At 56.6% G+C, this 25,270-nt stretch overlaps 4 protein-coding genes and 1 long non-coding RNA gene across 9 annotated transcripts; 2 read left to right on the top strand and 3 right to left on the bottom strand.

The window, feature by feature from the left end:
- Positions 1 to 2,781: 2,781 nt before the first annotated feature.
- On the bottom strand, positions 2,782 to 6,463 carry LOC133495187 (inward rectifier potassium channel 2-like). Its single transcript, XM_061809537.1, has 2 exons — positions 5,864 to 6,463; positions 2,782 to 4,417 (listed from the first exon to the last, which is right to left on the bottom strand). Exons 1-2 carry the CDS (start codon positions 6,332 to 6,334, stop codon positions 3,173 to 3,175), a joined length of 1,716 nt encoding a protein of 571 aa, XP_061665521.1. The 5' UTR covers positions 6,335 to 6,463; the 3' UTR covers positions 2,782 to 3,172.
- Positions 6,464 to 6,742: 279 nt separating this feature from the next.
- Positions 6,743 to 10,903, bottom strand: LOC133495190 (inward rectifier potassium channel 16-like). Of its 2 annotated transcripts, none has more exons than XM_061809542.1 (2): positions 10,315 to 10,903; positions 6,743 to 8,243 (listed from the first exon to the last, which is right to left on the bottom strand). In XM_061809542.1, exon 2 carries the CDS (start codon positions 8,233 to 8,235, stop codon positions 7,243 to 7,245), a length of 993 nt encoding a protein of 330 aa, XP_061665526.1. In that variant the 5' UTR covers positions 8,236 to 8,243; positions 10,315 to 10,903; the 3' UTR covers positions 6,743 to 7,242. The 2 variants fall into 2 exon arrangements, with proteins under 2 accessions (XP_061665526.1, XP_061665525.1); XM_061809541.1 differs by lacking the exon at positions 10,315 to 10,903 and adding an exon at positions 9,913 to 10,143 and having other exon boundaries at positions 6,745 to 8,243.
- Positions 10,904 to 11,061: 158 nt separating this feature from the next.
- LOC133495193 (uncharacterized) lies at positions 11,062 to 14,297 on the top strand. The gene is made up of 3 exons (XR_009793504.1): positions 11,062 to 11,421; positions 11,930 to 12,017; positions 12,821 to 14,297. It is a non-coding gene; the product is annotated as an uncharacterized LOC133495193 (long non-coding RNA).
- Positions 14,298 to 14,786: 489 nt separating this feature from the next.
- btbd17a (BTB (POZ) domain containing 17a) lies at positions 14,787 to 20,970 on the bottom strand. Its single transcript, XM_061811031.1, has 4 exons — positions 20,148 to 20,970; positions 17,214 to 17,488; positions 16,357 to 17,059; positions 14,787 to 15,714 (listed from the first exon to the last, which is right to left on the bottom strand). The coding sequence occupies exons 1-4, from the start codon at positions 20,184 to 20,186 to the stop codon at positions 15,343 to 15,345; spliced, it is 1,389 nt and encodes a 462-aa protein (XP_061667015.1). The 5' UTR covers positions 20,187 to 20,970; the 3' UTR covers positions 14,787 to 15,342.
- Positions 19,600 to 25,254, top strand: gprc5c (G protein-coupled receptor, class C, group 5, member C). Of its 4 annotated transcripts, none has more exons than XM_061811027.1 (5): positions 19,600 to 19,951; positions 20,983 to 22,001; positions 23,575 to 23,678; positions 23,761 to 23,885; positions 23,963 to 25,252. In XM_061811027.1, the coding sequence occupies exons 2-5, from the start codon at positions 20,990 to 20,992 to the stop codon at positions 24,120 to 24,122; spliced, it is 1,401 nt and encodes a 466-aa protein (XP_061667011.1). In that variant the 5' UTR covers positions 19,600 to 19,951; positions 20,983 to 20,989; the 3' UTR covers positions 24,123 to 25,252. The 4 variants fall into 4 exon arrangements, with proteins under 4 accessions (XP_061667011.1, XP_061667012.1, XP_061667014.1 ...); XM_061811028.1 differs by lacking the exon at positions 19,600 to 19,951 and adding an exon at positions 19,975 to 20,007 and having other exon boundaries at positions 23,761 to 23,850; positions 23,963 to 25,254; XM_061811030.1 differs by lacking the exon at positions 19,600 to 19,951 and adding an exon at positions 19,975 to 20,007 and having other exon boundaries at positions 23,761 to 23,850; positions 23,966 to 25,253.
- The last annotated feature ends 16 nt before the right edge of the window (positions 25,255 to 25,270 follow it).

Genomic DNA, 25,270 nt, shown 5'->3' with positions numbered 1-25,270 from the left:
GTAAAGATTCACCAGAAGAAAGAAAACGGAAAGCACGAAGGACCAAGCAAGGAAAAGGTCCGGTCCGGATGACGTTGCCATGTTGTCGGGCCCGCTCATTTCCGTCACCCTGCCGATGACCTTTCACCTTGACTTTTAGCCTTAGGCTAGTGGACCTTTTTTAAAGTAGGGTTGTCAAATTGCGGGTCAGAACCGGGCCGACGGGCACCGATAGGCCCGAGAACCCTGGAAGCGCCGTTTTTCAAGAAATAAGACTAATGAGCACCGTTGCAAATTTTGTCCACCGCAGCAAAACGTACTTGAATGATATTTTTGACGTCTTCAAAGTGTCCATTTCAAATCATTTGGTATCAGGTTGTCTTATAAACGGTACCAAACGAGCTTCGCTTTGTGAAAATGAACGACAAGCCCAGAAGCGTTTTTGCAAGTTCCGCGTCCGCCGCCGGTTCCGTTGATTGTTCCTCGGTCGCCGTTGGTCCGGACAGACTCCGAGTTCCACTTCCACGCGGTCGCTGGGGTTTTTGTGTCCAGGCGAAGATTGCGGACGTAACGGGAAGCGAGCGCGTGTCACTTCCTGTCGTCGGGCGTCGAGACGACAGGTGGCGGGAGCTTCCCGGCCGCCCCGTGAGCGACCTCGCCTTGTTTTCCACGCGCGGAGGTCACCGTGACAGGAAGTGGGACGGGAAAATCTTTTTCCTGCCGCTGGTGTAAATTTGGACGGCAGCTGTCAAAGGTGGAAACTATTCAAGGGGGGGGGGGGCAAAAGGCGGGCCCCCCCGGCGCTTTGCGCTTCCTCGACACCGCAAACAAATCGCTGGGACGCAGGCGGCCCGTTTGACAGCGCCGAAGCCTTTCATCACGTTTCCATTTGATCCAATCGGAAGCGGCGACATTAAAGCCAAATTCAGTCCAAGTTGACGCTGACCCGAATGCAAGAATTGCGAGCGGACGCTCACGGCCACGTTGAAAATGATCTCTTGGATCTTCTCTGATTTTGCTTTACAAGTTCAGAACTCGTCCCGTCCACATTCGGTCCGATTTGCGTCCTTTCAAATCCAATCTGATTGGGACGGGCCTTTTACATCAGGCCCACAAGCTGGAACCTCAACCCAAGTCCGACGTGTGGATCTGATCCCATTTGAATCTTTGGAGGGTTCGATGTTATTGTGGGCGTGAGTTTTGCTTTGCATCAAATCGTTCTTTGGGGGGGGGGGTGGAATTCAACTACCACTCGGACGAGCGTGAGTAAAGTTCTGAGCAAGCTCGCAGGTCGCGGTGGTCATTGCACCGATGACGCCGCCGGTGTTGATCCGCCCGATCCCGGCAGGGATTTCCCACCCGTGGTTCGACTTTTTCCAGCCGCAGTTGTCCGAGCAGCTGCGAGGACGGAAAAAAAAAAAAAAAGGGGGGGGGGGGCAAAGGCAACAATAAGCACTTTGGACCCGCGTCCGCTTTTAGCACCTGGTTGCCGTGCCAAAGACGCCCCGAGTCTTCGGCCGTGCGGGAAGGGAAGGGAAGGGAATGGGCGGCGCCAGCTGGCGCACGGGCCAGGCGCGCCCCACCCCCAAATAACGACAAAGTCGGCTCGGTGTGGCGCGAAACCAAAAACTTCCTGTCATTGCCTTCTTGTTGCCGTGACGCGGCAGCCAATCACGACACTCGCCGAGAGAACAAATGGAAAGAAATGACGTCATCGGCAAAAGTCTCCTTTGGACCTCAGATGAGACGGGCCCAAACGCGATCGGAAAAAAAAGGCCTACGTCAGCGACGCCTGCCGGACGAACCGGCGGCAGAACCGCAAGAAAACCGGACCAAGAACCCGGCGAGACGATCCAAAGTCCGCACTGAGCGAGTATCGACGGGACCGCCGGGAGAACCGCGGCAAGATCCTGCGCCGGATACCAGTTGAAGCACCGGAACTGAATCGGGCCGCGTGTGTTTTGCGTAACGTGATCCAAATGTCAAGTTGCAGGCGGAGAAGGAAAATCGCTCAGCTGTTGTTTTCCCACCTCGCCGACACGCCGAGTAGAAAAGAAGCAGCGGGAGGCGGGCCGGGCCCGAGCCCGAGAACCTGCGGCGACCGCCGTCACGTCGAAGGGTGACAAAAAAAAAAAGGAACATTCTCGAATCACTCGTGTGCGTCGACGATCGGCCGGTCCGGTTTTGCTCCGACCGTCGTCGCCGGATTGAGAAGACCTGAAACGGTCCAATCAGAGGTCGCCGATGTCATCCAGGGCCTCTCGGGGAGGAAGCCCCGGACAGGTTCGGCGGGCCGAAATCGGATCGGACCAAAACACCCCAAACGTTCGAATGCGGCAAGTGTAAAAAGGTCGTTTCCATTGGGTGGTTGCGCGATGCTACGGGAGGGCGTGGCCTCCATTGCCACGCCCCAACCATTGATTTCAAGTAGGACTTTGCTAACCCAAACATGCTTTTTTTTAATTGAATAATTGAGGGTTTTTTTTTTTTTTTTTTTGGGGGGGGGGGGGGAGTCAGAATCTGTACGCTTTTGTGCTGGAACATTTTTTCTGAAATCTTATTTTTTGAAACGATTCCGACGTCGGTCACTGACTGTTGGCGCGTGCGACATTGGTACGGGCAGCGTGGGTTCGATTCCCGCTCGGCGACGACGTCGACGCGTGGCCCGCGACCGACCGGCGACCCGAGCCCGATGGGTCGAGGGGGCGTGGCCAACAAAGGGGGCGGCCGGACCCCCCCCCCCCCCCCCCTCCAAAACCTGCAGTCGCGTCAGTGACTTCAAGTCAGCTAAGACAAAAAATATCATTTGGATTTTTTTATTGAAAAAAGACAAAGGAGACAGAATGGAAAAAAAAAATAACAATAATAATCAAGTGATAATATCTTATTATTCCCGGTTAAAAGTCTGCGGGCGGATTCCCGCGTGGACTTGGCGGGACTTCAAGTTTTTCGTTGTTTTCTCTCCCTCCACCAAGGACGCGCGTTGCCTTTGCAAACGTTCAAGAAGCCGGAAGAAGAAATTCTCCAAACAGGAAAGCGCCTTGGCGGGGAAGAAGAAGAAGAAGAAGAAGACGCGCTTGTACCGTTAGCAGAGCGACAGATTCGGATACGAGGAGGAGACGGACGGCAGAACAACGCCGGCACCGTCGCTGGCCACGCCCCCCCCCCCCCCCGCCAGTCGCGACCGCAGGGTTCATATCTCCGACTCTCGTCGGAGCGGCCGGTCGGCGTCCGGTCCCACGCTGCCCCCCCGGCCCTCGTCCGTGTCCTCCCGAGCGTCCGCCGCCGCCACCTCGTTCTCGTAGCAGAAGGAGCCCGAGGCGGACACGGCGTACTTGCTCCGCGCCAACTCGCGGGCGCTGCACTGCGGCGTGCCGGGCACCTCGTAGGTGCGGTGGAAGCGGGCGTAGTCCACCTCGTAGCGGCGGTTCTCCTCGAAGAGCACGGGTTCGAAGCGGTGGCCCCACAGGATCTCGCCGGCCACGTAGGAGCTGCGGCACTGCGTGGTCATGGCGGTGGCCTCCACCATGCCCTCCAGGATCACCACCACCTCAAAGTCGCAGGCGCGGAGCTCCTGCTTGCCCACGCCGTAGAAGGGGCTGCCCTCGTCGATCACGTGCACCACGGTGATGGGCGACACCAGGAAGATGCGGTCCACGCCGCTGTCGAAGCCCACGTCGATGTCGGTCTGGTCCAGCGGGATGAACTCGCCCTCGGCCGTGGTGCGCGAGCGCAGCAGCTGCGCCCGCACGTGAGCCTCCACCAGGTGACTCCGCCGCAGGTTGCCCACCCGCCACATCAGGCACAGCTTGTCGTCCCTCATGGCCACCGTGGCGTTGTGGCTGAACACCAGCGTCTCGTTCCTCTTCTTGGGTTTGGCCATCTTGGCCATGACGGCGCCCACCACGAAGGCGTCGATGACGCAGCCCACGATGCTCTGGAAGACCACGGCCAAGACGGCGGCCGGGCACTCGTCCGTCACGTAGCGGTAGCCGTAGCCGATGGTGGTCTGCGTCTCCACGGAAAAGAGGAAGGCGGCCGTGAAGCTGCCCACGTTGGACACGCACTTGTGGCCGGCGTGGACCTGCAGGTCGCCGTGGAAGATGGCCAGGAGCCAGAAGACGCAGCCGAAGAAGAGCCAGGAGAGCAGGAAGGCCGAGCAGAAGATCAGCAGCATCCAGCGCCAGCGCACGTCCACGCACGTGGTGAAGATGTCGGCCAGGTAGCGCTGGCCCTTCTCGCTCACGTTCACGTAGCGGACGTTGCAGTGGCCGTCCTTCTTCACGAAGCGGCTCGCCCGCCGCGCCCGCGCCTGCGCTTTGCCGCGCCCGTCGGCCGGCTTGCCGCCCGCCTCCTCGGAGGACGCCGTCCGGCCGTAGCGGCCCATGGCCCGCCGGGTCGCTCCAGGAACGCGGCGAGGCGGCGCTGGCTCCTTTGTCTGAAAACCAAAGAGGACGCGTCACGTCACGAGCGGCGCCGAGGACCCCGAAGCCCCGAGCGGGTGCGAGCGAGCGACTATTCAACGACGCCGGTCTCTCGGATGTCTCGGGACCGTCCGTGTGGGAGGAAAACCGGAGAAAAGCCACGCGGGCACGGATTTGAACGAGGTCCTCAGAACTGCGACGCTGACATTCTCCGGCGCCCCCGGATCGGCCCTCGAGAAGTCAACTCTTTCCTTCGGTTTCCCGTTTTTCGCGGCCGTCGATAACGGGTGGCTTGTTGCCGGCCGAAAATCCTCGGGGGTTTTCTCGGGCGACATTTGTTCGTCAGCCGCCATCGCCGTGGCGATGAGCTCGGAGTGGGCCACGCACGCCTCCGTTCTCCGAGACCAAAACGTTTCCGTACTATCGTGTCGTCTCTTTGCAGGCGCTAACATATATGCCATATGAGAGCACCGTTGTCATGTCTGTCCCCCCCCCCCCCCCGCCCACTACTAGCAGCGCTTTTGGCCTCTACACTAGTAACACGACTCAGCTGTGCTAGTAGGCGTGTCTCACACTAGTAGCCCAGGGTATGAAATAAATGCTCACGAGTCCCATTTCATTAATTATCGTCAATATCCAGCCTAAGTTTCATGTACCAATACTTGCACATCTTTTGTAGTGAATAGAACAAAAGTAAATGTGCACTAGATAAATGTTACTAGTCATGCATTTGTCAATGTCCTTGAAATGCAGCTTCCGGTCTGTCTTTGCCATTCAGCACACTAATAGATCCAAAGTCACCAGTGCCGTTTTTGTTCCGCTGTGAATTGTACTTTTGGCCTACTGGTACATTTTTACCCCGCCTAGAAAAAAGATTTGGATTCAATTCTCACAAGACTTAAACGGAAGTTGGTACGTACGTTATACTAGTGCAGGCTCGCAGGGCACGTGAGTAACATTTTCTCACTAGTTTCAAGTGGATGTGCAGTAAAGAAGCATTTCGTTTGGATCTTCACTATCCATTTTGAAGTCCATGTACGAGTACGCTCGCCGTCCCCACTTGCGATACATGTTGCCAGTGTGGCGAAACTCGGCACTAGTTAAAAAAGGCGTGCTACGAGATGCTGCTAGCGTAAGATTGGAAAGACTGACTCAAGGGGGGGGGAGCAAACTCATTGCCTCAAAGTTTGTGTGACTACTTTTTGGAGGAAGTGACTTTGCATCTTTTTGGAGTAAAGTCAACTCGAAAAAGGATCAATCTGCAAATAAGATTGCATGTTTTTTTTTTTTCTTCAAGCAGGAAGTCAACTTATTAGGGTGAGGATTGACGCTTGTCTGCGCTTGTGCACCGACTGGTCCTGCTCGTGAGGTCCGAGGGTGCAAATTTATACGCGTAGCCCGAGCAAATGCCGGCGACAGGTGCGTGCGTGCGTGCGCGCGCGCGCGCGGGGAGGACTCACGCGAGAACGGAGAAGCCGAGCGTGCTCGTGCACGTCAAAGGCGAGCCGGCATCTTCTTCTTCTTCTTTTTGTTCTTGTCCTCTTGGCGAGTTTCTCCTGGAGAAAGTTTGCGCCGATTTGCGTGGGAACCCGCGCCCTCATCCGGGTCCTCGGACCTGGCCCTCCGCGGAGGGTGCGCGTCTTCGCGGGTTCGTGTGCGGTCGCGGGTCCGCTCCGGAGCGTTTTAAGCTCGAGACGCGGACTGGGCCCGCCCCCCCCCCGACGTCGCCGGTCCCGAAAGGCCGCGCGCGTGCACGTCGGGGCTCGTGAATATTCAGCGGCAACTTTTTCGACTGCTCGATTATCAATCGTCAGAGACAAATATTGTAAAAGCTCGGACCTCGGAGAGCTCCCAACCTCATTCACGTTGAGCTTTGTTGTCTGTTTTTGTTTTGTTTTGATTTTGCTGTGAGTTTTTTTTCCTCTTGACATTATTTGGCTCAAACTAAGTGGCGTGCGTGGCTCCTTTGGCCACGCGGGGGCGCAGTGGAGCGACGGAAGTTTGCTCCTCTTGCGCACGCGATCTCACATCGAAAAGTGAACTTTTTTCAAAATAACGTTTGAGGGGACGACAAACGGAAGCCCAAAAGTAACCCCCCGTCCGCTTGACAGTTGACGTTTGCCCGGAGGTTCTAGTCAAAGTTTTCTCATTGAAAGCTTGAAGAACGACTAACCGGCGGTAGGACGGTAAATCGGGCTCCGAGCGGGTGGAAGGTTCTGGGTTGCGGGTTCTTCTCTTTGACTTGAGGCGACTTGAAGCCGGCGCGGTGCTTCCCAAACAAGTAGCGCGTCTCCTAAACGTTACTAGTACAACAACATGGAAGTACAGAGGCGGAGTGGGCCCAGGTGTTCAACTCAAGAGAAGCGGCCATTTTATTTGTCAAATGTCAACTCTTTTTTTTGGGTCATCCACTGAGTTCAAATATTCAAAAACGGACACTTGGAAGGGTTAAGAAATGATTTTGTTGAAACGGGTTCCGCATACAAGTTCAATCAAAATAAATTGTGATTGTAAAACATCGACACAGGTGAACTGCAGCCCCTCCCAACAGACCCAAGTTGAGGTTCTGGTGGACTTTTTGACCCGGAGGTCACGTGACATGCGCGTCAGCTGCGGAACGGGATCACGCGAGAAGGTCCGAGTGGACATTTTGCTGATGACTTTTTTTTTTTTTTTTTTTTTACTAGAAGTTCCTCACAGAAGTTGTCGGTTCCGCGAGGAGGTCCAAGTCCAAGATTCCGTAAGGAACTTCTAGTAAAACAATCTCGCACGGCGGAGAAGCGTCAAGGTCTTCTCCTTCTTCGGTCGCATTTTCAAGCGTAACTTTCGAGCCTTCGGGCTACGTTTCCCCGTCGGGCACCGGGACCTCGGCGGTCCGGTTGAAGAGCACGTAGTCGACGGTGTAGCGCCTGCGGCCGGCCCGGATCATCTCCTGGAAGACGTGACCCCACAAGATGTCGTCCCGCGTGTAGGACGTCCGCGTCTGCTGCAGCGTTCCCGTGCTGTCGTCCGTGTACGTGAAGGACGCCACCACTTCCAGGTCGGAGCGCCGCAGCTGCGCCGGGCTCATCCCGTAGAGCGGGCTGCCCTCCTGGATGCGGTGGCAGACGGCGGTGGGCGCCACCAGGACCAGCCGGGGCTGCTGGATGAGCAGATCCCGGTAGGTGACCTCCAGCCGGCCGGCGGCGTGGGCGACGGCCCGGACCAGCTGAGCGCTCGCCGTGCCCTCCACCAGCCGGTTGCGCCGGAAGTCGCCCACGCGCCACGAGAGGCAGAGGTGGCCGTCGCGGAGGTTGACCACGGCCCGGCTGCTGAAGCCCACCGTCTGCGCTCGCTTCTTGGCCGAGGCCATCTTGGAGACGGCCACGCCGATGACGAAGGTGTTGATGAAGCAGCTGACCACGTCCTGGAGCGTCACCGCCGCCACGGCCGCGGCGCAGTTCTCCGACATCCCTCTGGCGCCGTAGCCGATGGTGGTCTGAGTCTCCAGCGAGAAGAGGAAGGCGGCGGTGAAGCTGCGCACCTCGTAGACGCACGGCGCCGTCTCGCGGTCCCGGACGTCGCCGTGGGCCAGCGCCATGACCCAGTAGACCGTGCCGAAGAAAAGCCAGGACAGGATGTAGGACAGCGCGAAGATGAGGAGCATGACCCGCCAGCGGATCTCCACCAGGGTGGTGAAGATGTCCGTGACGAACAGGAGCCACTCCTCGGGAAGGTGGCGGAAAACCACGTTGCAGCCGCCCTCTCGCCGCACGTAGCGCCGCCGCTCGGGCCCCTCCGGACTCTCCGCCGTGGCGTCCCGGCGCTCCGCGCTTTGGTACCGCGTTGCCATCCTGGCGGCTGACCGACACAAAGGGCAAACTCTCAAGTTGTGGCGGAGGCCCACCTTTTCCGTTTCAACCGGAAGCTTCCGGCCGGTCGGAGAAAGATCATTTTGGCGCCACAAAAAGCGGGACCGTGCCTTCCTTTAGGGTCTTGCGCTTCAATCTTTCTCTCTTTCGTTCGAAGGTCCGGCGGAACTTTTTCCCTCCCGAGCGGGTTTTCAACTTGGAGGCTATCAATACTGGCACGATTTTTCGTATTTTCTGCTCTACAGCCCTCACCGTGGACGTATTTCTTAGCGCGCGCCACTACACGGAGTTCTTATCCGACTCGAGAGATTTATTTGCACTTCCCTGTGATTTTGGATCATTTGCATTGAACGAGACTCCACTTTTGTTTGTTCTGCTTGTCAAATTGTAGTCGTGAATACCTTCGTCGTGCAACGCACAGTAAGTTGAGCGTGTAGGGCACTTAGTACTCGGTTGCCCCCGGGCCACGGGGGGGAATTGTGTACAGGTCGCCGGGCGGGCCGGGATGTGCTGCTTGTTTTCTCCGCGCGCCAGCGGCGGCCTTTCGACCTCAAAGCCGCCGACGCTGTGTACAAAATACACGCACGCCGAGCTTGTCTGCAAACTTTCCACTGCGACGTTGTTCGTGGTGGCGGTGTGGGAATCGCTCGATTCCCTCAATTAGGACGCCATTACACGCTCCCTGAGCGCAAGTGGGACTGTGCGCCCCCGGGGCGAGCCCCCCACCCCATCCCCATCCCCGCTACCCTCGGCTGAGTCCGAGTACCACACTAGTTACTGGTTAGCCCGCGGCGGCCGACGTTCCGAGACGACCTTCAAATGTTTTTGCGACGGTCGGTCGTCGCTTCTCTACTAGTACGCCGCCAGCGAGTCAGTGGCCGACGCCATGAAGGTTAGCGACGTGCGTTCGCCGATGTGGTTAGCGACAGAAAAGTCTCCGAAAACCACAAACCTGGTTCTGGCTTCTTGCGGGAGACGGAAGTACAGACATTCTCCACTAGTGCAGGTTTTCTAGTTGAAGCGTCGACCGGGGTTCGAGTTTTACTCGAGGTTTTCTACTCGAACCTTGTTAGTTGAAGCTTAAGACGTGTCGTTGTCGTTGGACATTCTCGTAGAGGTTTTCCACGGCAGGAAGTTGCGCTAGCAGCTTCTACTCGAAGTTTCCTCCTTGAAGGAGGAGGTTCTAGCGCAAAGTCCTGGTCGGAGGTTCGACTAGACCTTTTCAACGCAGTCGTAACAGTCAAACATGGAGGAGGGAAAAAGACAACGGAGCCCCCAAAAAGTCGCGCTCCTTACTTTGTGGCGCACATCATGCCAAAGACGTTTTGGGGGCCAAGAAAATCCACGACAACAACTTCCAGCTTCATTGATTACCAAATGAAATTCAGCGCTGTGTCGTGATGCCCCCGCACGTCACCAAACCACGTTATGCATAGCGCCTGCTACGTAATACGAACGCGTGATGACACAAGCGTAGCGGGCGTTTTTGTCCAAACGTGACCTTGAGTTTAGCACCAATCAAGACGACGAGTCTCGCCACCAAGGTCGTCCGGGCTCAGCTCGCGGCCAAAACCGACGATTTTGCAGCGCTTCGGCGGCGTTCTGACGCCAAACGCGACATCCCGGCAAGAGAAGAAGAAGAGGAGGACGAGCGCTACCTGAGCTTGGAGTCGAGTCCCTCCGCAGGCGCGCGCGCTCTGGAATGAAGCCGCCACGCCGCCGTCGCGGCAAAACACGGCGGCCTCGACGCCTCCCAAAACACAGGAGGGACACGCCCTCGCCGGCTTTTCAAAAGAAAAGGCCTGACGACCTCCTCGCCGAGGTCGGGGCTAAAACCTAGCGGGGGCCGACCCGACCGTTTGCCCCGACGGGCCGGAATCAGCACGCACGCATGCACGCACGCACGCCGACGACGAGGCCGGAAGTGGTCCAGCCAGTTGGGCGCCGTTTCCTTCTGTGTGCGAGTCGACGGCCACCGGGCGGACGCTCCCTTCCGAAACCGGTCTTTGTTGGGGTCGTGACCTTTGCGCAATCCTTCCAGCTCAGGGGTCGTCACTCACCTGGAGAAGTTCAGGCGGCGCTTTTGACGGTCTCCGACGCTTTTGCTTGCGCGGGAGCTGGGGGGGGGGGGCTCGTTCAGGGCGGTCTTCGGGCGCTTTTCGTGCGGTCGCAGGCGTCGGCTAGTTGGCGCGCTAGTTGAGCTGGCGCTCGTTCAAGCGATCATTTTGCAGTTTGCTCCCCGCGTTTTTTGGCGCTCAACCGGCCGTCGCTTGCGACGTGAGGTCAAAGTCCGAGCGCGGCGTGTAATCATTCAGCCGGCACCGGAAGATTCTCAATCCGACGAGTCGTCCGAGGAACGCCCTCTTTGCCCTGGCCGGCGTGGGCCGACGACCGCTTCCCCTGGGCTCGGGAACGACTTCCCGTTAGCCGAAAAACAAGAGCGAGAACCCGGCCCTCGCCGCTAAAGTTAGCGGCCCTCGTACCGCAGCGTAATTCAGTCGCGTCCGCCGCGGTCTTCGGCGTGTTGGCTCGTGACGACAAACACGCGTGACTTCCTCCCGCCGGGTGACGCCATTTTGGTTCTCCGTAAATAAAGTTGAGCCGATGTACTCCGCCAGAATAGGAATGGCTGCAACTCCTTTCAAATCAAGTACAGCATTTAAACGTCTACATGTTCCCTAGTTTTTTTTTTCTTGACGCTCATCTGGGAATGCACTCGTCCATTTGAAAAGTCAAAAGTTTTTGTTTTTTTTTCTCCCAGGATGCACCTGGGCGAGCGCTCGCTCGCGCCCGCCTCTCATCTGCAGCCAAGCTAGCGCAGCGCGCTGGATTATATTGTTACACTCGTGCGGCCATTCCAGCCGCCTGTAACATTTTCCGATGCGCTAATATTTTCCATGATATTTTCCCAGCGCGGCTGCAGGCGCTCCGCTGTCATCGCTACTTTGAACTTTTTTTTGTTTTGTTTTTTTTGTTAACCTTTTCAGAAGTACGAAGGCGCACTCAAACGAGGACTCAGGTGCGCCTCGGCGAGGTCACGGCGACCTGTTTGGCTGGAAAAAGGGGCGCACGTTGGCGCCGGAGGAAGGACGCGTTCCGCGGTTTTGCGGGAACGGGTCGATCCGAAGGCTCCGTGGGACTTTCAAGGCCAGAAGCTGAGCCGCTCCGTGCGTGCCATTAGCGTCTTGCTAATGTGTCAAACAACTTGCTGGACGCGCCATGTGTGTGTGTGTGTGTGTGTGTGAAAGACTTCCTGTCACCTTAAAAAAAAAAAAAAAAGTCACACATGCGTGCGTGAGCGGCACACATGGCCCACACGTGTCCGGCTGTCACAGCGCCGCCGGCGCTGTGACAGCCGGCGACCGGCCCGATGCGCGGCGCTGATGGGCTCCAGATGCGAGCCCGTCGGCCTGTCCGGGTTAGCCTCCCCTCGCCCGCCGCCGAGGCCCAAAGCAACAGCAGGGGCGCCCGCGTGCGCCGTGTTGCGGCCCGCTAACGTGCTAGCTGCTCATTACAAGCCGAGCGTGCGCCGAATGGTTGCAAAGTGGCCGCCTTTGTTTATTTGGCAACTGTTGAACTTGTTTACTAGTTAGCAAACTAGCGTCTTCCGCTCAGCTAAGTGCGTGCGGCTCATTATCATCTTCCTGTCTTGTGTGTATTTGTGTGCGTTTACAGGTGTGTTGTGTGGCTTGCTGGCGTGTGTATTGCCGCGCGCGTTTGCTGCGCGCGTCTACCAAGGCCGTCAACGTGCGCGTCTGTGTCGGTGAGTTTTAAGTGTGCGTCCGTGCGCAAATTTCTGCAACTGTATTATTATTATATGTAATTGTGTGTGTGTGTGTGTGTGTCCTTGCTGACGCACGTATGCGTGTGTTTTGAAGGATTGCGTGTCTTTCTTTTCCTTCTGGTTTACGGGTTGTACTTCCCGTCCCTTTGTGCACCTGTGTGCTAACTTTCGAAATCCAAATTCCAGGTTTTGTGCGTCCATGCGAAGTGTTTATTTCTTTTTATTTTACGATCCTCATTATTTGTTTACGACGGGCCGCTGGAAGCTAGTTAGCCGCAGACGCTAATTACACGGCAGACGGCGCGTTCAAGCGCTTACGGCCTCGTAAAACGCACCAACGCCGGTCCGGCTCCCGACGGAAAAAGTCAGCCGTCGCGCCTTAGCCAACGCCGGCCCTCGGCGCCAAAGTACGGACGCGCGCTATGTTGCCCCGGTGCCGCCGAGCGCGGCCAAGTACCTCCGAGTCTCGCCAAGTCCCGTCTGCGATCGAGCGGGGCCGGAGGGCTTCCTCTTCCATCTCCGCCGCGACTGGAAATGGCCGCTAACACGACCGCCTCGCCTCGGATTCATCTTCGCTAAATCCCATCGTTAACAACAAACAAGTACATTGCACGTCGCGTTTCGTTCGAAATCAAAAACGACGCCCAGCCGGCGGCTGGAAGTGAACGTCGGGACGTAGAGTTGCAGTCGGCGAAAAGAGGAAAACTGCTGGAACGAGTCGCGCGAGCGGTGGTATGCGTGGTGAGCAGTGAGCTGCTAACCTGACAGCGATTTTTTTTCAGGACGAAAAAAAGTTGTCCGCGCGAGACGCCGTGCAGGTACTCCAACTCCTCGTTGGCAACCCAGAGAGGGCACCCCGCCCCCTTCCGACTGAAGACCGGAGGCTCAGATTCGGAGGTGCCGGTTTTGACCCGAGCCTCCGCGGTGAGAGTTGAAGACGGCAACTCAGTGAAGCTGACAAAACCGCACCGTCGGCAATAAACGCAGCTTCGGCCACCTGCGTCCGCATAAGTGACGAAGTTCAGCCTCGACCGAGTCCGACGTTGACCGGGTCCCGTTTCCTGCCGGGCCGAGGCGGACCAAACTCACGCGGGGACTCAACAGTTGATGTCAGCGGTTAGGGTTAGGGTTAGGGTTAGGGTTGGGGGTTCCTGAGGAAATCCCCAAGGGACCCGTCGGAGGTATCTTTCCGTAGACGGACCGGACGGAAGCCCTCGCCGCCATCCAGAACCAGAAACCCGCTGAACGCGTTGAGATGAAACAAAGAACTGCGAATTCATCCGGCTGACCTCCGTCTGACTTTGTGAGCACGTTGATGGTCTTCAGCTGTCTGGGCTGACTTTGCAGCTCAATTAAAACAAAAACAAAAAACGCGAACTCTGACCCCGCGTGTGTGCGTGTGCGGAATTAGCGCGTCCGGCAGGAGCCTTCAGATGGCCGGCCGGAAACGCTCCAAACTGGTCTGGACTTTGTGTGTCTACTTCTTGTAAATGTTTATTTGACAGACGCAGGTCACGCGATGAACGCGAGTGCGAATCGCCAGCGTTTAGATTCGCCGGGCCGCCGCTGTCGTCGCGGCCAATGTCGTGATCCCTCGCGGCCCGTCCATTGAAAAAAGTCGAGCGGCGGCTCAAGTGCGTTCCGACGCTCCGGATGGTCGATCGAAATAAAAAAAGAAATGGCCCAGTGTGACCGGGTCAGCGCTAAGCTTTTATTGGTCCGCGCGTTCTTCTGTTTTCCGCCGTCGTCGTACTCGAGCAGCTCCGACTCCCCGCGACAAATTGCTGGCGTCTTTTTGACACGCACGGCAAATCGGAGATGATCGGGATTTCCGCAAACATGACAATGCCGTGATTGACTCCTCCTCATCCTCAAATGGGGTCAATTTGGGCTTTGATCAAAAGTAGAGATTGAACCTTTTCAAAATGTGGCGTGTTGAGGGCCTACTTGGAGATGTTGGTCGCCTTTGAGACGACGGCAGAAGAAGAGCCGATCACGAGCGTCGGCTTTACGAGGAGGAGGTCGGATGGAAAAAAAAAAATGTTGTTTAATCAAATCATCGTGAAAATTGTATTCAGGGAATGTTTTTAAAAGCAGCTGTAACTGAGGGACGCAATTTTTTTTCCCAGGATTAAACACCATTTGACCAATTTGATTTTCACCTGAAACGACCTCATCCAATTTGACATTTTAGAAATTCGACAAACTCCAAAGGGTTCGCTTTTGTTGTTGTTGCTAAATCACGACACATTCTGCTTTCTGCAACCGAGTACGCCCAAGGCGACGCGGCCAGAAACGGAACCGCCGACGCTCGCCGACGGCTTCCTGCACCGAGAAGGGCGGAGTCTCGCGGCCCGAAGAGCCGCCGTCGGCTCAGAGCTCGGCGGCCCCCCGGGACCACCTTGACGGAGGTCGCCATGTCGATGTCTTCGACGCGAAGAAGTCAACGTATGTGTATCTTTATGTTTTGTCTAGTTTTGTTTTTACGACACAGATCCAATAAAAATCCTTCATAGATGAATTTGGCTTTGGATTGGAGATGCTTTCAAGTGGAATGTTTTTAATGCATAAATGTCAAAAGAGGGGAAAGGAGCACATGTGGTGAATATACGTATAATAGCACCATAAGTCGGGGTGGCAACACAACACACCGATCGGGCGGGAAGGCGACGACAAAACAAGCGCGGGCGCAAACATGCCAACCGTCAAGCTTTTTCTCGTACGTGCTGCAAATTGGCTTTTTCTCCTTTGTGTTTGTCAGACGACCGACGCCGTGCGCTTCGTTGGTTCTGAAATTCTACCGGCGGCGTCACTTCGAGGGGAACTTTGCAATTTTCAGCTTGACGCCTCGATGTTTCCAGAGGTACACGAAATCCTCTCCAAAAGCCGGCCGAGCCTCAGCCGACGAGCCGGCAGCGCGAGGCAAATGACTGACACGCTGCGGCTTCTCTCGACAAAAACTGCAAATGCGCCTGAATTCCACATGAAAGAAATAGCAGAGGTGGACCGGGGGCGACCGGACTTTGGCGTCGGCCGCCTTTCTCTTTTTACGTGTAGATTTGGGGGCGGTCGCAGTGCCGCCATCGAGGTCGTTAGCAGGTGCGGCCGACCGAGGAGCGTTTTGTTGGCGACCGCTCTTGGTGCACATTTGAACTTTTGGATATTTACATATCAGAAGACAAAAAAAAAGCCCTTTGGATTAAAGACAACGAGGATGCCTCCGCGGCCTATCGCCGGCCGGGTGACGGACGGTCTACGCGAGCGGGCACGGGAAGCTTCGGTTACGATTGGCATGTGAGCGCGATCAGTTCTTGCCGGCGACCAGGGTTTGATACAGGGGTTTGACGACCACGTGGAGCATCAGGGAGCCGTCCACGAGGTACTCGGAGGTCCGGCGGTGCAGGTCCGCGTCGGCGAGGAAGTCGCCGTTCTCCTCGGTGCTCTGGTGGAAGTCGTACACGTGCTTGACCATCAGCCGACCCCGCTGCTCCGCGAGAACCAGAAGCGTCTTCTGGAAGCTCACGCCGGCAAAGTCGGCGCTGGAGGTGGCGGGAGTGACGATGACGCGGGGGCGCCCGCCCTCGACCCGCGTGGGCTGCATGGCGCCCGCCTCCGTGTACATGGGCCTCATGCTGAGCGGCAGCCAGCGGGGCGAGAACAGGACGTTCCAGGTAACCTGCGCATTTACGCAAAAAGGCGTTAGACACGTGAGTCCGGTTTGGGGACTTCCGTCCCCGAAGGGGGCAATACATGACAGCTCCAGCTATACGTAGAACCTTTTGACAGACTGACTCAGTCCGCTTCCTTTTAAAAAGAAGATCCATCCCCTCGTTCTTTGGATCTTTCAACTCTGACCACCTATAAATATGCTCTTTTCGGTTAAGACAGCTGCCCGGTCAGGACTTCTGTTCATCCACCACGGTATGGCCGGTAAAACTGGTCAGCCCGCAAAAGGACGCTGGAACCGGGACCAGTACCAGTACCTTAACTAACGTGCCCAAGAATTTGTCACAATTTGACATACAAGGGAACTTGAGGTACTCTGCCACTTAAGTTCTGTGAAAACAAACAAAAAAAAAACTTGGTAGGCAGTAGTTCAAGCTGCAGTTGGGTGGCCGAGTGCGTGAGGCAGGAGGGGCTGCCCTGTTTTTGCTGGTGTTCTGCTGCGAGCCCGGCTGTTAGCAAAAAAAAAAAAAAAAAAGAATTCTTTCCTGATTCGCTTTAAATGCCGTAAAACAAACAAACAAAAAAAGGAACGCGCCGGAAAGTAACTGCAAAAGGAACCACGGATCGACAGTAGACCAAACCGGTCGATTACCCGCTTGTTGGCGTCATGACCGCTGGGCCCGAGCTGCGTCTGGAAGCTGGTGCTGCGGTCATCCCGGGTGGGGTTGCCCACCGCCCAGGAAGACCCCCACAGTGGGGCCAGGTAGTTCCTGGGCACGAAGAGACTGCAGTTGACGTCGAAGTACTTGGCCATGTGCACGGGGGAGGCGGCGTGGAACTGGTAGGACATGTAGAGCAGATCCCGCACCGACTCCCCGTAGCGGGCGAGGACCGCCGACTGGGTCTGGAGACGGAAGAGCTCTCGAGGCGGTATCATGGCGTAGCGCACCGCCCTCAGCGCGTTCTCTGCCGTAAGCCCGTCGGGACGGTTGTGGGAAATCCACTCCTCCAACCCGGCGAAGAGCTCCGTCTCACTGTGTAGAACCAAATCAGACCGGCGCAGTAGCGTCATCAGCAGCCGGAAGCTAAGGCCGGTCCACTCGCCGCTTTGCAGAACCGAGGACAGGTTCCAGGCCAGGTACTGGAGGCAGCTGTCCCGCAGCGCCACGTCACCGGCCTCCGCCGCGTATTCGTACCATCCCGCCACGTGACCCGAGGGTGACTCGCGGGCCAGGTTGAGCGTCATGTAGCGGGTGAGACCCCGCTGCAGTGTCTCCACCTGGTACTTGGTGGCCAGGCGGTGCAGGGGGGTGGCCTGCTCCAGTCGCAGGGAGAGGTCGCCGCAGTACAGGTACCTGCAGTCCCAAAAGCATTTCGACTCTCAATTGTCTGTAGGCGGAGATGTGAGTGGAAGTGAATCTTTTTGCCGCTGACTGGGTCCAGTGCGGTCCAGTGTTTTTGTCATAAGGGCCCAGACGCCGACGTTGGCATGTTCGAGGCTGCTCTGACCTGATGAACTTTTCGAAGACACCGGCGCACTCAGGGGTCTCGCGCAGCGTGAGCGTGCTGCCGTTTCGGTCCCGCAGCATGTCCCCCAGGACCGGACTCTGGAGCGACAGAACCAGCGTATGGACCGCCATCACCTTCACCTCGTCGGCGTTGGGCGTCTCCACCCGCAGCGTCACGTCGCTGCCGTTCCCCTGCAGCAGGAGCGCCTCCAGACGCTGAACCAGCGCCAGGGAGTGGCTCAGGGTGTCCACGGCGTCGCTGGCGCCGCCGTCCGCCTTCGGCAGGCCTGAACCCAGGCAAATCAAGTTTAGGAACCCCAAATGCGTTGTAGAGTTCAAGGAATAGGGATGAAAACCGTGCTTGAAGGCTGGAGGAACTGCAGAAGCCAATTTGTAGAGTCCAAAAAAAAAAAAATGATGACCTGATCTCCTTACCTCAGACTAGTAGCTTAGACCCTTCTTCACATCACTTGGACTGGTACCTTCTCTGCATCCTAGAACCTTCACCCCAACCATGTACTTTATTTCCACATTTTTTTGAACCGGCACGCGACCAGTCTCGTGGTTTGCCATCTAGATTTCGGCCCGTTTTCCTGCTGGCCGTCACGAGGACACTAGAGTGGGTCATCGATGGTGAGGCGTGATGTGGGTCACATTTAATTAAAAGTCTGCCCCCCGCGTAGTCCACTTATCGATCCCTTTTTCACGCCTCGCTCATCGCGTTTCTACAGCGACATCGTTTCCACAAATTCCCGTGCTCCTCGGTGAAATACTCGAGAGAGTTGGCCCGGCAAGTTACCAGCCGCCTGACCGGTTAAGATTGCAGGCGGGACGGAGTCTACGCCGGCCGGCAGAGTTCGGGTAAGACGAGCGATATGCCGCCTGTCGCGCCGCTCGCCAGTCAGGGTCAGGGCACGTGTAGACAAACAACCAAGTACCAGGACAAAAGCACTTTTGCCCGCACTTCACGGCGCCAAATATGCAAACTCGGCACATTCGAGACTCCCACCCTTCGCCTCAGAACTGTCATGAAGTTCCGGGGTTGGGACAAATCTCACCGCAAGAAATCATCACCGTTCGGTCGGCATCGAATTGAATTTGAAACCTTTGTCGTACCTGCCGCCACCGTCAAGGCGCACGCGGCCTGAAGCAGCAGCGCCGTCGGCTTCGTCGTCCTCATCTTGTTCGACTTCACTGAGCGCCGCGACAGCCGACTGTGACGACGACGACGACGACGGGGGACTTTAGAATGTGGGTCGCGGGCCGGGCCCGCTTCCTGGGTGGAGCCTGCGCGCCACCGCGGGGGGTCCAGAGGAGGCGGGCTGCGGTCCGTCGCGCGTTTGGGCTTCGACAAAAGTGCGCCTGCATCAATGTCTGCACGTTATTTTGTTTGTTTGTGCGTGTTTCTGGGGGGTTTATTTGGATGTCGTCGGTGTCTTGAGTGTGTGCGTGCATGCGCTGTTTTGACTCGTCTGCGTTGCCTTTGTACGGTGACGTAGTTGTAGGCGTGTGTCGCGTTTGTACGGTGACTGGATCCGTTGAGCGCGGCAGCATTCTCATCCGGTCCGATGTATATTTCCACCATGCGCTCATAGCGGAGCCGCTGCTCCTCCGCATCGAGAGGGACCAGATGAGGCGGCTGGGCCGTCTGGTCGGGACGCGTCCCGGGAGGAACTGCCGTTTGACGTCAGTGAAAGAATTGGTCCGTGTTTCGTGGCCCGCCGAAGACCATTTTGGTGGAAAATCTCTTTTTTTGAATTCACTTTTCCCAGATATTACATACATTTTGTTCACAATATTTGGGCAATACTTTTACAGTGGGGGATTGGGACCGGACCCCACAGCTAATAGTGAAAATCCTCAAATAACTGTCGCTCATTAATTCAGAATTCTTTTTTTTTTTTTTTTTCTGGGGGGAAACGGAGGAATTGCCAATAAAACGAAAATAAGAACCTTGAATTCGGAGGTTGTCACAAACATGGGGACAAGGGGTAAGACCCAAATGCAGGACTTTGAGGTAGTGACGTGGTTTCGAGGGTGGTTTTATTCCAGGTGCAGGTCCTACACGGGTATGCAGTCCCAGAACAAAGGCAAATCCACAAAAGATAAGGTGGCAAGGTCCAAAACCATGCAAACGAGGTCGTCCTCAAAAACGGCTTAACCAGACTCGGCTGCGGTGGCGCAGGAACGCCGGGTGGTGACAGCGAGACGGTCCTACTGACCGACTGACGCGCTCTCAAACGCACGCACGCACGCACGCACGCACGCACGCTGGCCAAGTCAGCCACGCCCACGGAAGCGGCACGGCCACGCCCCTGACAGGTGGAATTGCTCGTCATCATTTTTTCATGCTTCTTCAAAATATACATCATGTAACCAAAAACAGCTGACTACCACGTTCCATATGTTGAGGAGATAACCTACACAAGCGTCCGCTATTTTCTTTTTATCACCGCCAGGCGTCGCCACATACTGACTGCAGCGTGTGCGCGCGGTCGTGCACGTGCGCGCTCGCGCGTCTCGCACAGGTGCTCTCGGATTTGTGTTTGTGGCTGCGCTGCGCTGCGCTGCGCTGCGTTCAGGTGTCCCGGACGAGACCTCAGGAAGGATTTTTGCTTTTTTTTTTTTTTTTTTTTTTTTTTTGCGCTGGACTTTCTTGTCACACGAAGCCAACTCGCGTCTTGTTTGCTCGACATTTGAAACCTGCGTCGAGATTTCTCATCACGGGAATCTGATCAGGTACGTGAACGGATCACTTTGCTTCCGTTTGCGCTCTTCCACATGCCAATCTTCGGGTGTGCGCTCTCTTTTCTTGTTGTTATTATTGTCACTTCTAAATATTTAGTAAAACGCCAACAAAGTTGATGTAGACGTCACTTTTTAATGATTCTAAATTTGCTTTGGATTTTGACCCGGGGGCGCTTTTGGGATCCGCTTGCTGAGCAGCTCGCTGCATTAGCATTAGCATTAGCATTGAGATGCGGATCCTTTCCACACGCCAATCATGCCAAGGTGCGGGGTCACCATGGCAACTGTCACAGAGACCTTGTCGCTATCACAAAGCCACGACTTCCGCGAGGTCACGTGACGCCCCCGCCCCCGCCCCCCGCGTGCCACCGAATTCCACATCATTTTGATAAACTAGACAACTTCATCCATCGCAACACCAAACTACACCAGTCCGTTATGTAAAGTACACTGGACTACACGACGCTAACCTTAACTGCACTAAATGAAACTACTCGAGACTCCACTCAACAACACTTTTTGTAAAACTAAACTATTGTACTGCGGTCCAAACACGCTACCCGGCACTAACCGAAATCGCACGACGACGACGCAGCGCAGCGCAGCGCACTGGAATACATACACAACGCAATGCTAAATAAACGACACTTGCAATGTGCTAAACTCCACTCCAGTAAATGCTAGCTAGCCAAGTACACAGCGCAGGCAGACACGCTCCAGCAAAGTACTGAACTGCACCAACCGCAGTCGCACGTTACTTCCTTGGGGAAGTTTTGAGGGGACTTTTGAACATCCCGTGTGCCCACCCGGCAGAATCGCCTTCCTCAGCAAATCCTTGCCAAGGTGTCTTTGTGGACGCGGACACGGAGATTGTGCACGTCCGCTCCATTGGTTCCCATCGGGCGTTTTGCCACTTTCAACCACGTGAAAGTCGCAGTGTTTGGCTCGAGTTAAACACGAACGTCTTTCTAACCTCACGGCCGCCGAAAACTAAGTCCCCGTCCGTCTGTGTGCGCCGACAGGAACGCCATGGCGTCCGACGTGAGCCGACCCGCCGGCTGCGGTCCGGCGGTGTCGTCGATCTACTACAAGCTCTGCGACCTGGGCGCGGCGTGGGGCGTGGTTCTGGAGGCGTTGGCGTCGGCCGGCGTCGTGGTCAGCCTGGTTCTGTTCGTGGTGCTGTTTGCCAACGTGCCCTTCGTGCGGGACCCCGACCGCAGGAACGCCGTGGGCCTGCACGCCCTCTTCCTGGCGTGCGCGGCCGGCCTCTTCGGACTCACCTTCGCCTTCGTCGTGGCGAAGAACTTGTCCACCTGCGCGTCACGCCGCTTCCTGTTCGGCGTTCTCTTCGCCGGCTGTTTCTCGTGCCTCCTGGTTCAGGGCGTGCGGCTCAACGCCCTCGCCAGGGCCAAGCGTGCCCCGCGCGGGCGGGCCTCGTGCCTCGCCGCGTTGGCCCTGTGGACGGTGGAGGTGCTCATCAACGCCGAGTGGCTGATCATCACGGCGGCCCGCCACCCGCCGGGGCCGGGAAACTCCACGGCCCGGGCCGACGCCGACGCCGACCCCGACGCGGCCGCGCCCTGCGACGTGGCCAACGCGGACTTCGCCATGGCGCTGATCTACGTGATGGCGCTCCTCGTCGCCGCCCTGGGCGCGGGCCTGGGCGCCGTGGCGGGGGAACGCAAGCAGTGGAAGAGGGAGGGTGCCCTCATCCTGGCGTGCGCCCTGCTCAGCGTCGGGATCTGGGCGGCGTGGATCGCCGTGTATGTCCACGGGAACCGGGCCGGTGGCGGACCCCGCTGGGATGACCCCACGCTGGGCGTCGCCCTGGTGACCAACGCCTGGGTCTTCCTGGCGCTGGTCACCGTCCCGCAAGTGTGCTGTTTGTCCGGCGACGGAGACTGCGGCCCCGACGTCGGCGAGACGCCGTACCCGGCTCGGGGCGTCGGCTACGAGAACATCTTGAAGGACCTGAACCCCGACGGCGTCCTTGCGGAAAACACGGACAACAAAGCCTTCTCCGTGGACGAGCCCGGGCAAGGTAGGCACCCGCAACTTGAGAGCCGGCGCGTCCGTCTTGTGGTTTGCGCTCCTGCCTCGCAGAACTGAGCTTCACTGTTTGACTCTCGTGTTGTTGTTTTTGTTTCTCCGGGTTCTCCCCCCTGGTCCCATGTTCCAAAAACACGGGGTCCAGTCTGTTGTTCGTTTGGTCCGGTCCGGGACAGTCCGAGGTGTAAATCGACGACCGGCTGAAGTCAGCTGAGACCCTAATGAGGATAAGCAGTGAACAGAAGAGGTTTCAGATAGGGATAGCGCCGTCGGCGCGCACTTGATCTGACATCTGCGCCCTTGGCCGACATGAATGTTTAACGTTTAACGACAAAGTGAAACCGTCTCCCGGGGGAAAAGTCAACAAGCCGTTCCCACCTGGGAATGCGCAGCTTCTCGTTAATGTGTAACGTTGACGTCCAAGCGCATCCCCGAGCGCCCCCTCGCATCCCGGCGCAAGCGTCGGCACCCGATGTTGACGTCGTCGCCGTAGTGACAAAGCCATGGCGACATTTTCCTCCCCGTTGGAGGCTTCAGTCACGCCGCACGACGACTACCCGCGCAAAACTCGCTTCACGGCTTTCCGAGCCGCTGCGAACCCGAAGCCATCAGAAGGAGAAGTGGCAGTCAAACAGGCCAAAATCCCAAGGCGAGGGGGATGCGGAACCCTTGCAGCCACAGCCCGACTTCAGTCATTAGCAGAGTGCCCCGTTCTTTTGAGCAAGGGAGGAGGGGGGAGGAGAGAAACCAACAGGCTGAATTGTCAATGTCGGGGCCGGAGGCGAGAGCAGCACCGACGACGACAAAATCAAGATTGAAACATTTCCGTGCGGCTTGCCGCTCTCATTCCTGCAGTTTGGATTTTCGCTTCTGCACTGGACCTGGCCCGGTCACTCAAGGCAGAACCCTGACTTGCGACAGCTCCGCTTTCATCTTCCTCTCTGTTCCCGACCGCAAAATAGAGACGAGTCGCTTACTTTGCTCTTAAAATTGTTTGAGGCCTCAAAGTTCTGTGGCCTGCGGTAAGAGCCGCTCAGTTTTCCACCTAAATACGGCCAGACGCAGCTCAACGTTCGCCCGCCCGGTCTGCGATGGTCTCCGTCCACCGATGGTCCGTGCCCGCCCGGCCGAGGGTTCTGGACTTCGCTGGTCTTCATCTCCAGCTGCGGCGCGGACAGCGGCTCCCGCGCTTCGCTGCTTGCTGCTTTTTTTTTTTGTTTTTTGGTTTCTTGTCATCCGTCTTTGCCGATCCCCAAAAGTGCTCCGCGTGGAACATTTCATATTATTAGCAGCACTTACTGGCCTCTCCAAGTAAAACGGGCCAAAATCCAGATGTCAGAGGCAATTTTCACTCTCTCTGTGCTTCAAGTAAACGCAAGAGTGTCAGCAGGACTCTCGAGTCGAGGCTCGGAGGAAATTGTTTTTCTTTTTTTGCAGAGAACTGAGAACCCAATCGGACCTGCTGACCTCCTTTTGGCTCTGGAAGTCACCAACACGTTGCCGTCGTAAGTCTCGAGATTCAACTCGTCAAGTGTTGACCGTTGTTCCGGACTTTCCGTTTTCAGGCGCCAAAGTTGCGTCCCCGTACAGCGGCTACGCGGGCCAGCCGCGGAGTTGCGTGTACCAGCCCACCGAGCTGGCCCTCATCACCAAAGGCCGCGCCGCCGCCGTGAGTACGCCACGCCGACGCCACCCGTGAGCGGGTGGCGCTCCCGCTTGCGGCGTCTACAAATTTGTTTGCGCCCCCGCAGAATCCGCCGGCAACGTCCCACGACTCCGCCGTTCCCAGAGCGTCGGGCGGCGTCGCCAACGTCGCGGGCGAGTCCTCTTTCGGAAACGGCGTACGTCTACGTGTTCCGTACTTGTTACTGTTTAGGTATCCCGCCCCGCATACTTCCCGTCTGATGTTACCGTGGCGACCACCGCCTCTTGTTGTTCTTCTGTGGGCGTCAGCAGGCGAACCCGTCGTACGCGACGCGTCAGTGGTGAAGCCGCCGTCCGTCTCGACGTCCTGCGCGCCGACTGCCGCCGCGGCGATGGTCCGGACGCGGCCGCGTGGACGCCCTTCGGGACCCCCTTTGACCTTTTGGCCTTCTCTCCTCGGTTGCGATGAGGCAAGAATGGAAAAAGGAAGGCGGGACTTTGCATACGTTGTGTTTTGTTGTCTTTGATATTCATGTCCTTTATGGTCACGTGCACCCGTGCGTCCAAACTCCACAAGACACGACACTTTAGAATATTAACATGAAACCACGCTCCACTATACCTAAGCTACACAATACTACTACATTGTACAATATACAACACTACACTGTAGAATCGAGAGTACAGCATAAGACTAAATGACAGCACATGACAGTATACGGCGTGGTACTACAGTACAATTTGCAATACTGCCAATTTGTCCACATTCCAGGACTAATAAAGGTTATTTTATCCGAAGAAACAACTTGACTGCTTATTAAGTAACATTTGTGGAAAGGAGTTCACAACACTTAACCGGCCTTGGCAAGTGTTCGTCTTGCTGTAAATAATATAGAATGTACACACACACACACACACACACACACACGTGCTTCCACGTGGAAATGCAAAGTAAACGTGTAAGCGTGATCGTGTTGAACACGTGAGGTGAGTTTTGCGCATAGGATCGCTGTGACGTCGGCTTTTCAATAGTTTGGTTCTGGAATAAAACCACATCTGCTCATTTGTTGTCGTCGCAACGAGTCTGCCGAACCTCGCGGGAAGTGCAGGAAACGAAGTACTCGAGGTCCTGGAAGGACTCTGCTCGCCTGCTTCCTGTTGCCAAGCGACGCGCTCGCGTGTGTGAAAACAAAACAAAAACAATAAGACAACCGTCAGAAGTCCAACTTCTCGCTGACGTTTCCGGCTCGACGCGTCGACGATGCTGCGGAGGTTGTCGGTGCGTTCGCGGGAGGAGGAAGCACAACAATGTGGTCTTTGTGCCCTCGGAACAAAGACGCCGCTGTCAAGGAAACCTTGAGCGGGACACCTGAACGCCTCATCTGCACGCGAGACTCAACAAAAAACAAGAAACCAAGCCGAAAGGACGAAACTGGTTCCGCTCTGCGTGTGTTTGCGGGAGTGTGCGAAATGTGCATTTTATAGTCCAGTCCAGCAAGGAAAAAAAAACCCTGTTCCGCTGCAAAGAAGAACTAACACTACTGCGGTTTAGCGAGGACTTTCGAGCGGCTCTTCTTGTGTATTTGGATGTCCGTGTTGTACTGCCCCCGGTGGCCA

The sequence above is a fragment of the Syngnathoides biaculeatus genome, chromosome 22, assembly GCF_019802595.1.
Source record: "Syngnathoides biaculeatus isolate LvHL_M chromosome 22, ASM1980259v1, whole genome shotgun sequence".
Lineage (NCBI taxonomy): Eukaryota > Metazoa > Chordata > Actinopteri > Syngnathiformes > Syngnathidae > Syngnathoides > Syngnathoides biaculeatus.
Note: the sequence above shows the minus strand (reverse complement) of the source record. Positions and strands in the feature narration are given on the sequence as shown.

Bases quoted from the DNA above. Each gene is read 5' to 3' on its own strand.
- LOC133495187 (XM_061809537.1), bottom strand. From the start codon at position 6,334: ATGTCAAGAGGAAAAAAAACTCACAGCAAAATCAAAACAAAACAAAAA. The intron at 4,418-5,863 runs GTGAGTCCTCCC...TTTGGTTTTCAG, and splicing joins CTCGGCTTCTCCGTTCTCGC to ACAAAGGAGCCAGCGCCGCC.
- LOC133495190 (XM_061809542.1), bottom strand. From the start codon at position 8,235: ATGGCAACGCGGTACCAAAGCGCGGAGCGCCGGGACGCCACGGCGGAG.
- gprc5c (XM_061811026.1), top strand. The intron at 22,002-23,574 runs GTAGGCACCCGC...TTCCGTTTTCAG, and splicing joins CGTGGACGAGCCCGGGCAAG to GCGCCAAAGTTGCGTCCCCG. The intron at 23,679-23,760 runs GTGAGTACGCCA...GCGCCCCCGCAG, and splicing joins CCAAAGGCCGCGCCGCCGCC to AATCCGCCGGCAACGTCCCA.
- btbd17a (XM_061811031.1), bottom strand. From the start codon at position 20,186: ATGCTAATGCTAATGCTAATGCAGCGAGCTGCTCAGCAA. The intron at 17,489-20,147 runs GCGGATCCCAAA...GGCCTGCCGAAG, and splicing joins TGCAGCGAGCTGCTCAGCAA to GCGGACGGCGGCGCCAGCGA. The intron at 17,060-17,213 runs GTCAGAGCAGCC...TTGGGACTGCAG, and splicing joins GTCTTCGAAAAGTTCATCAG to GTACCTGTACTGCGGCGACC.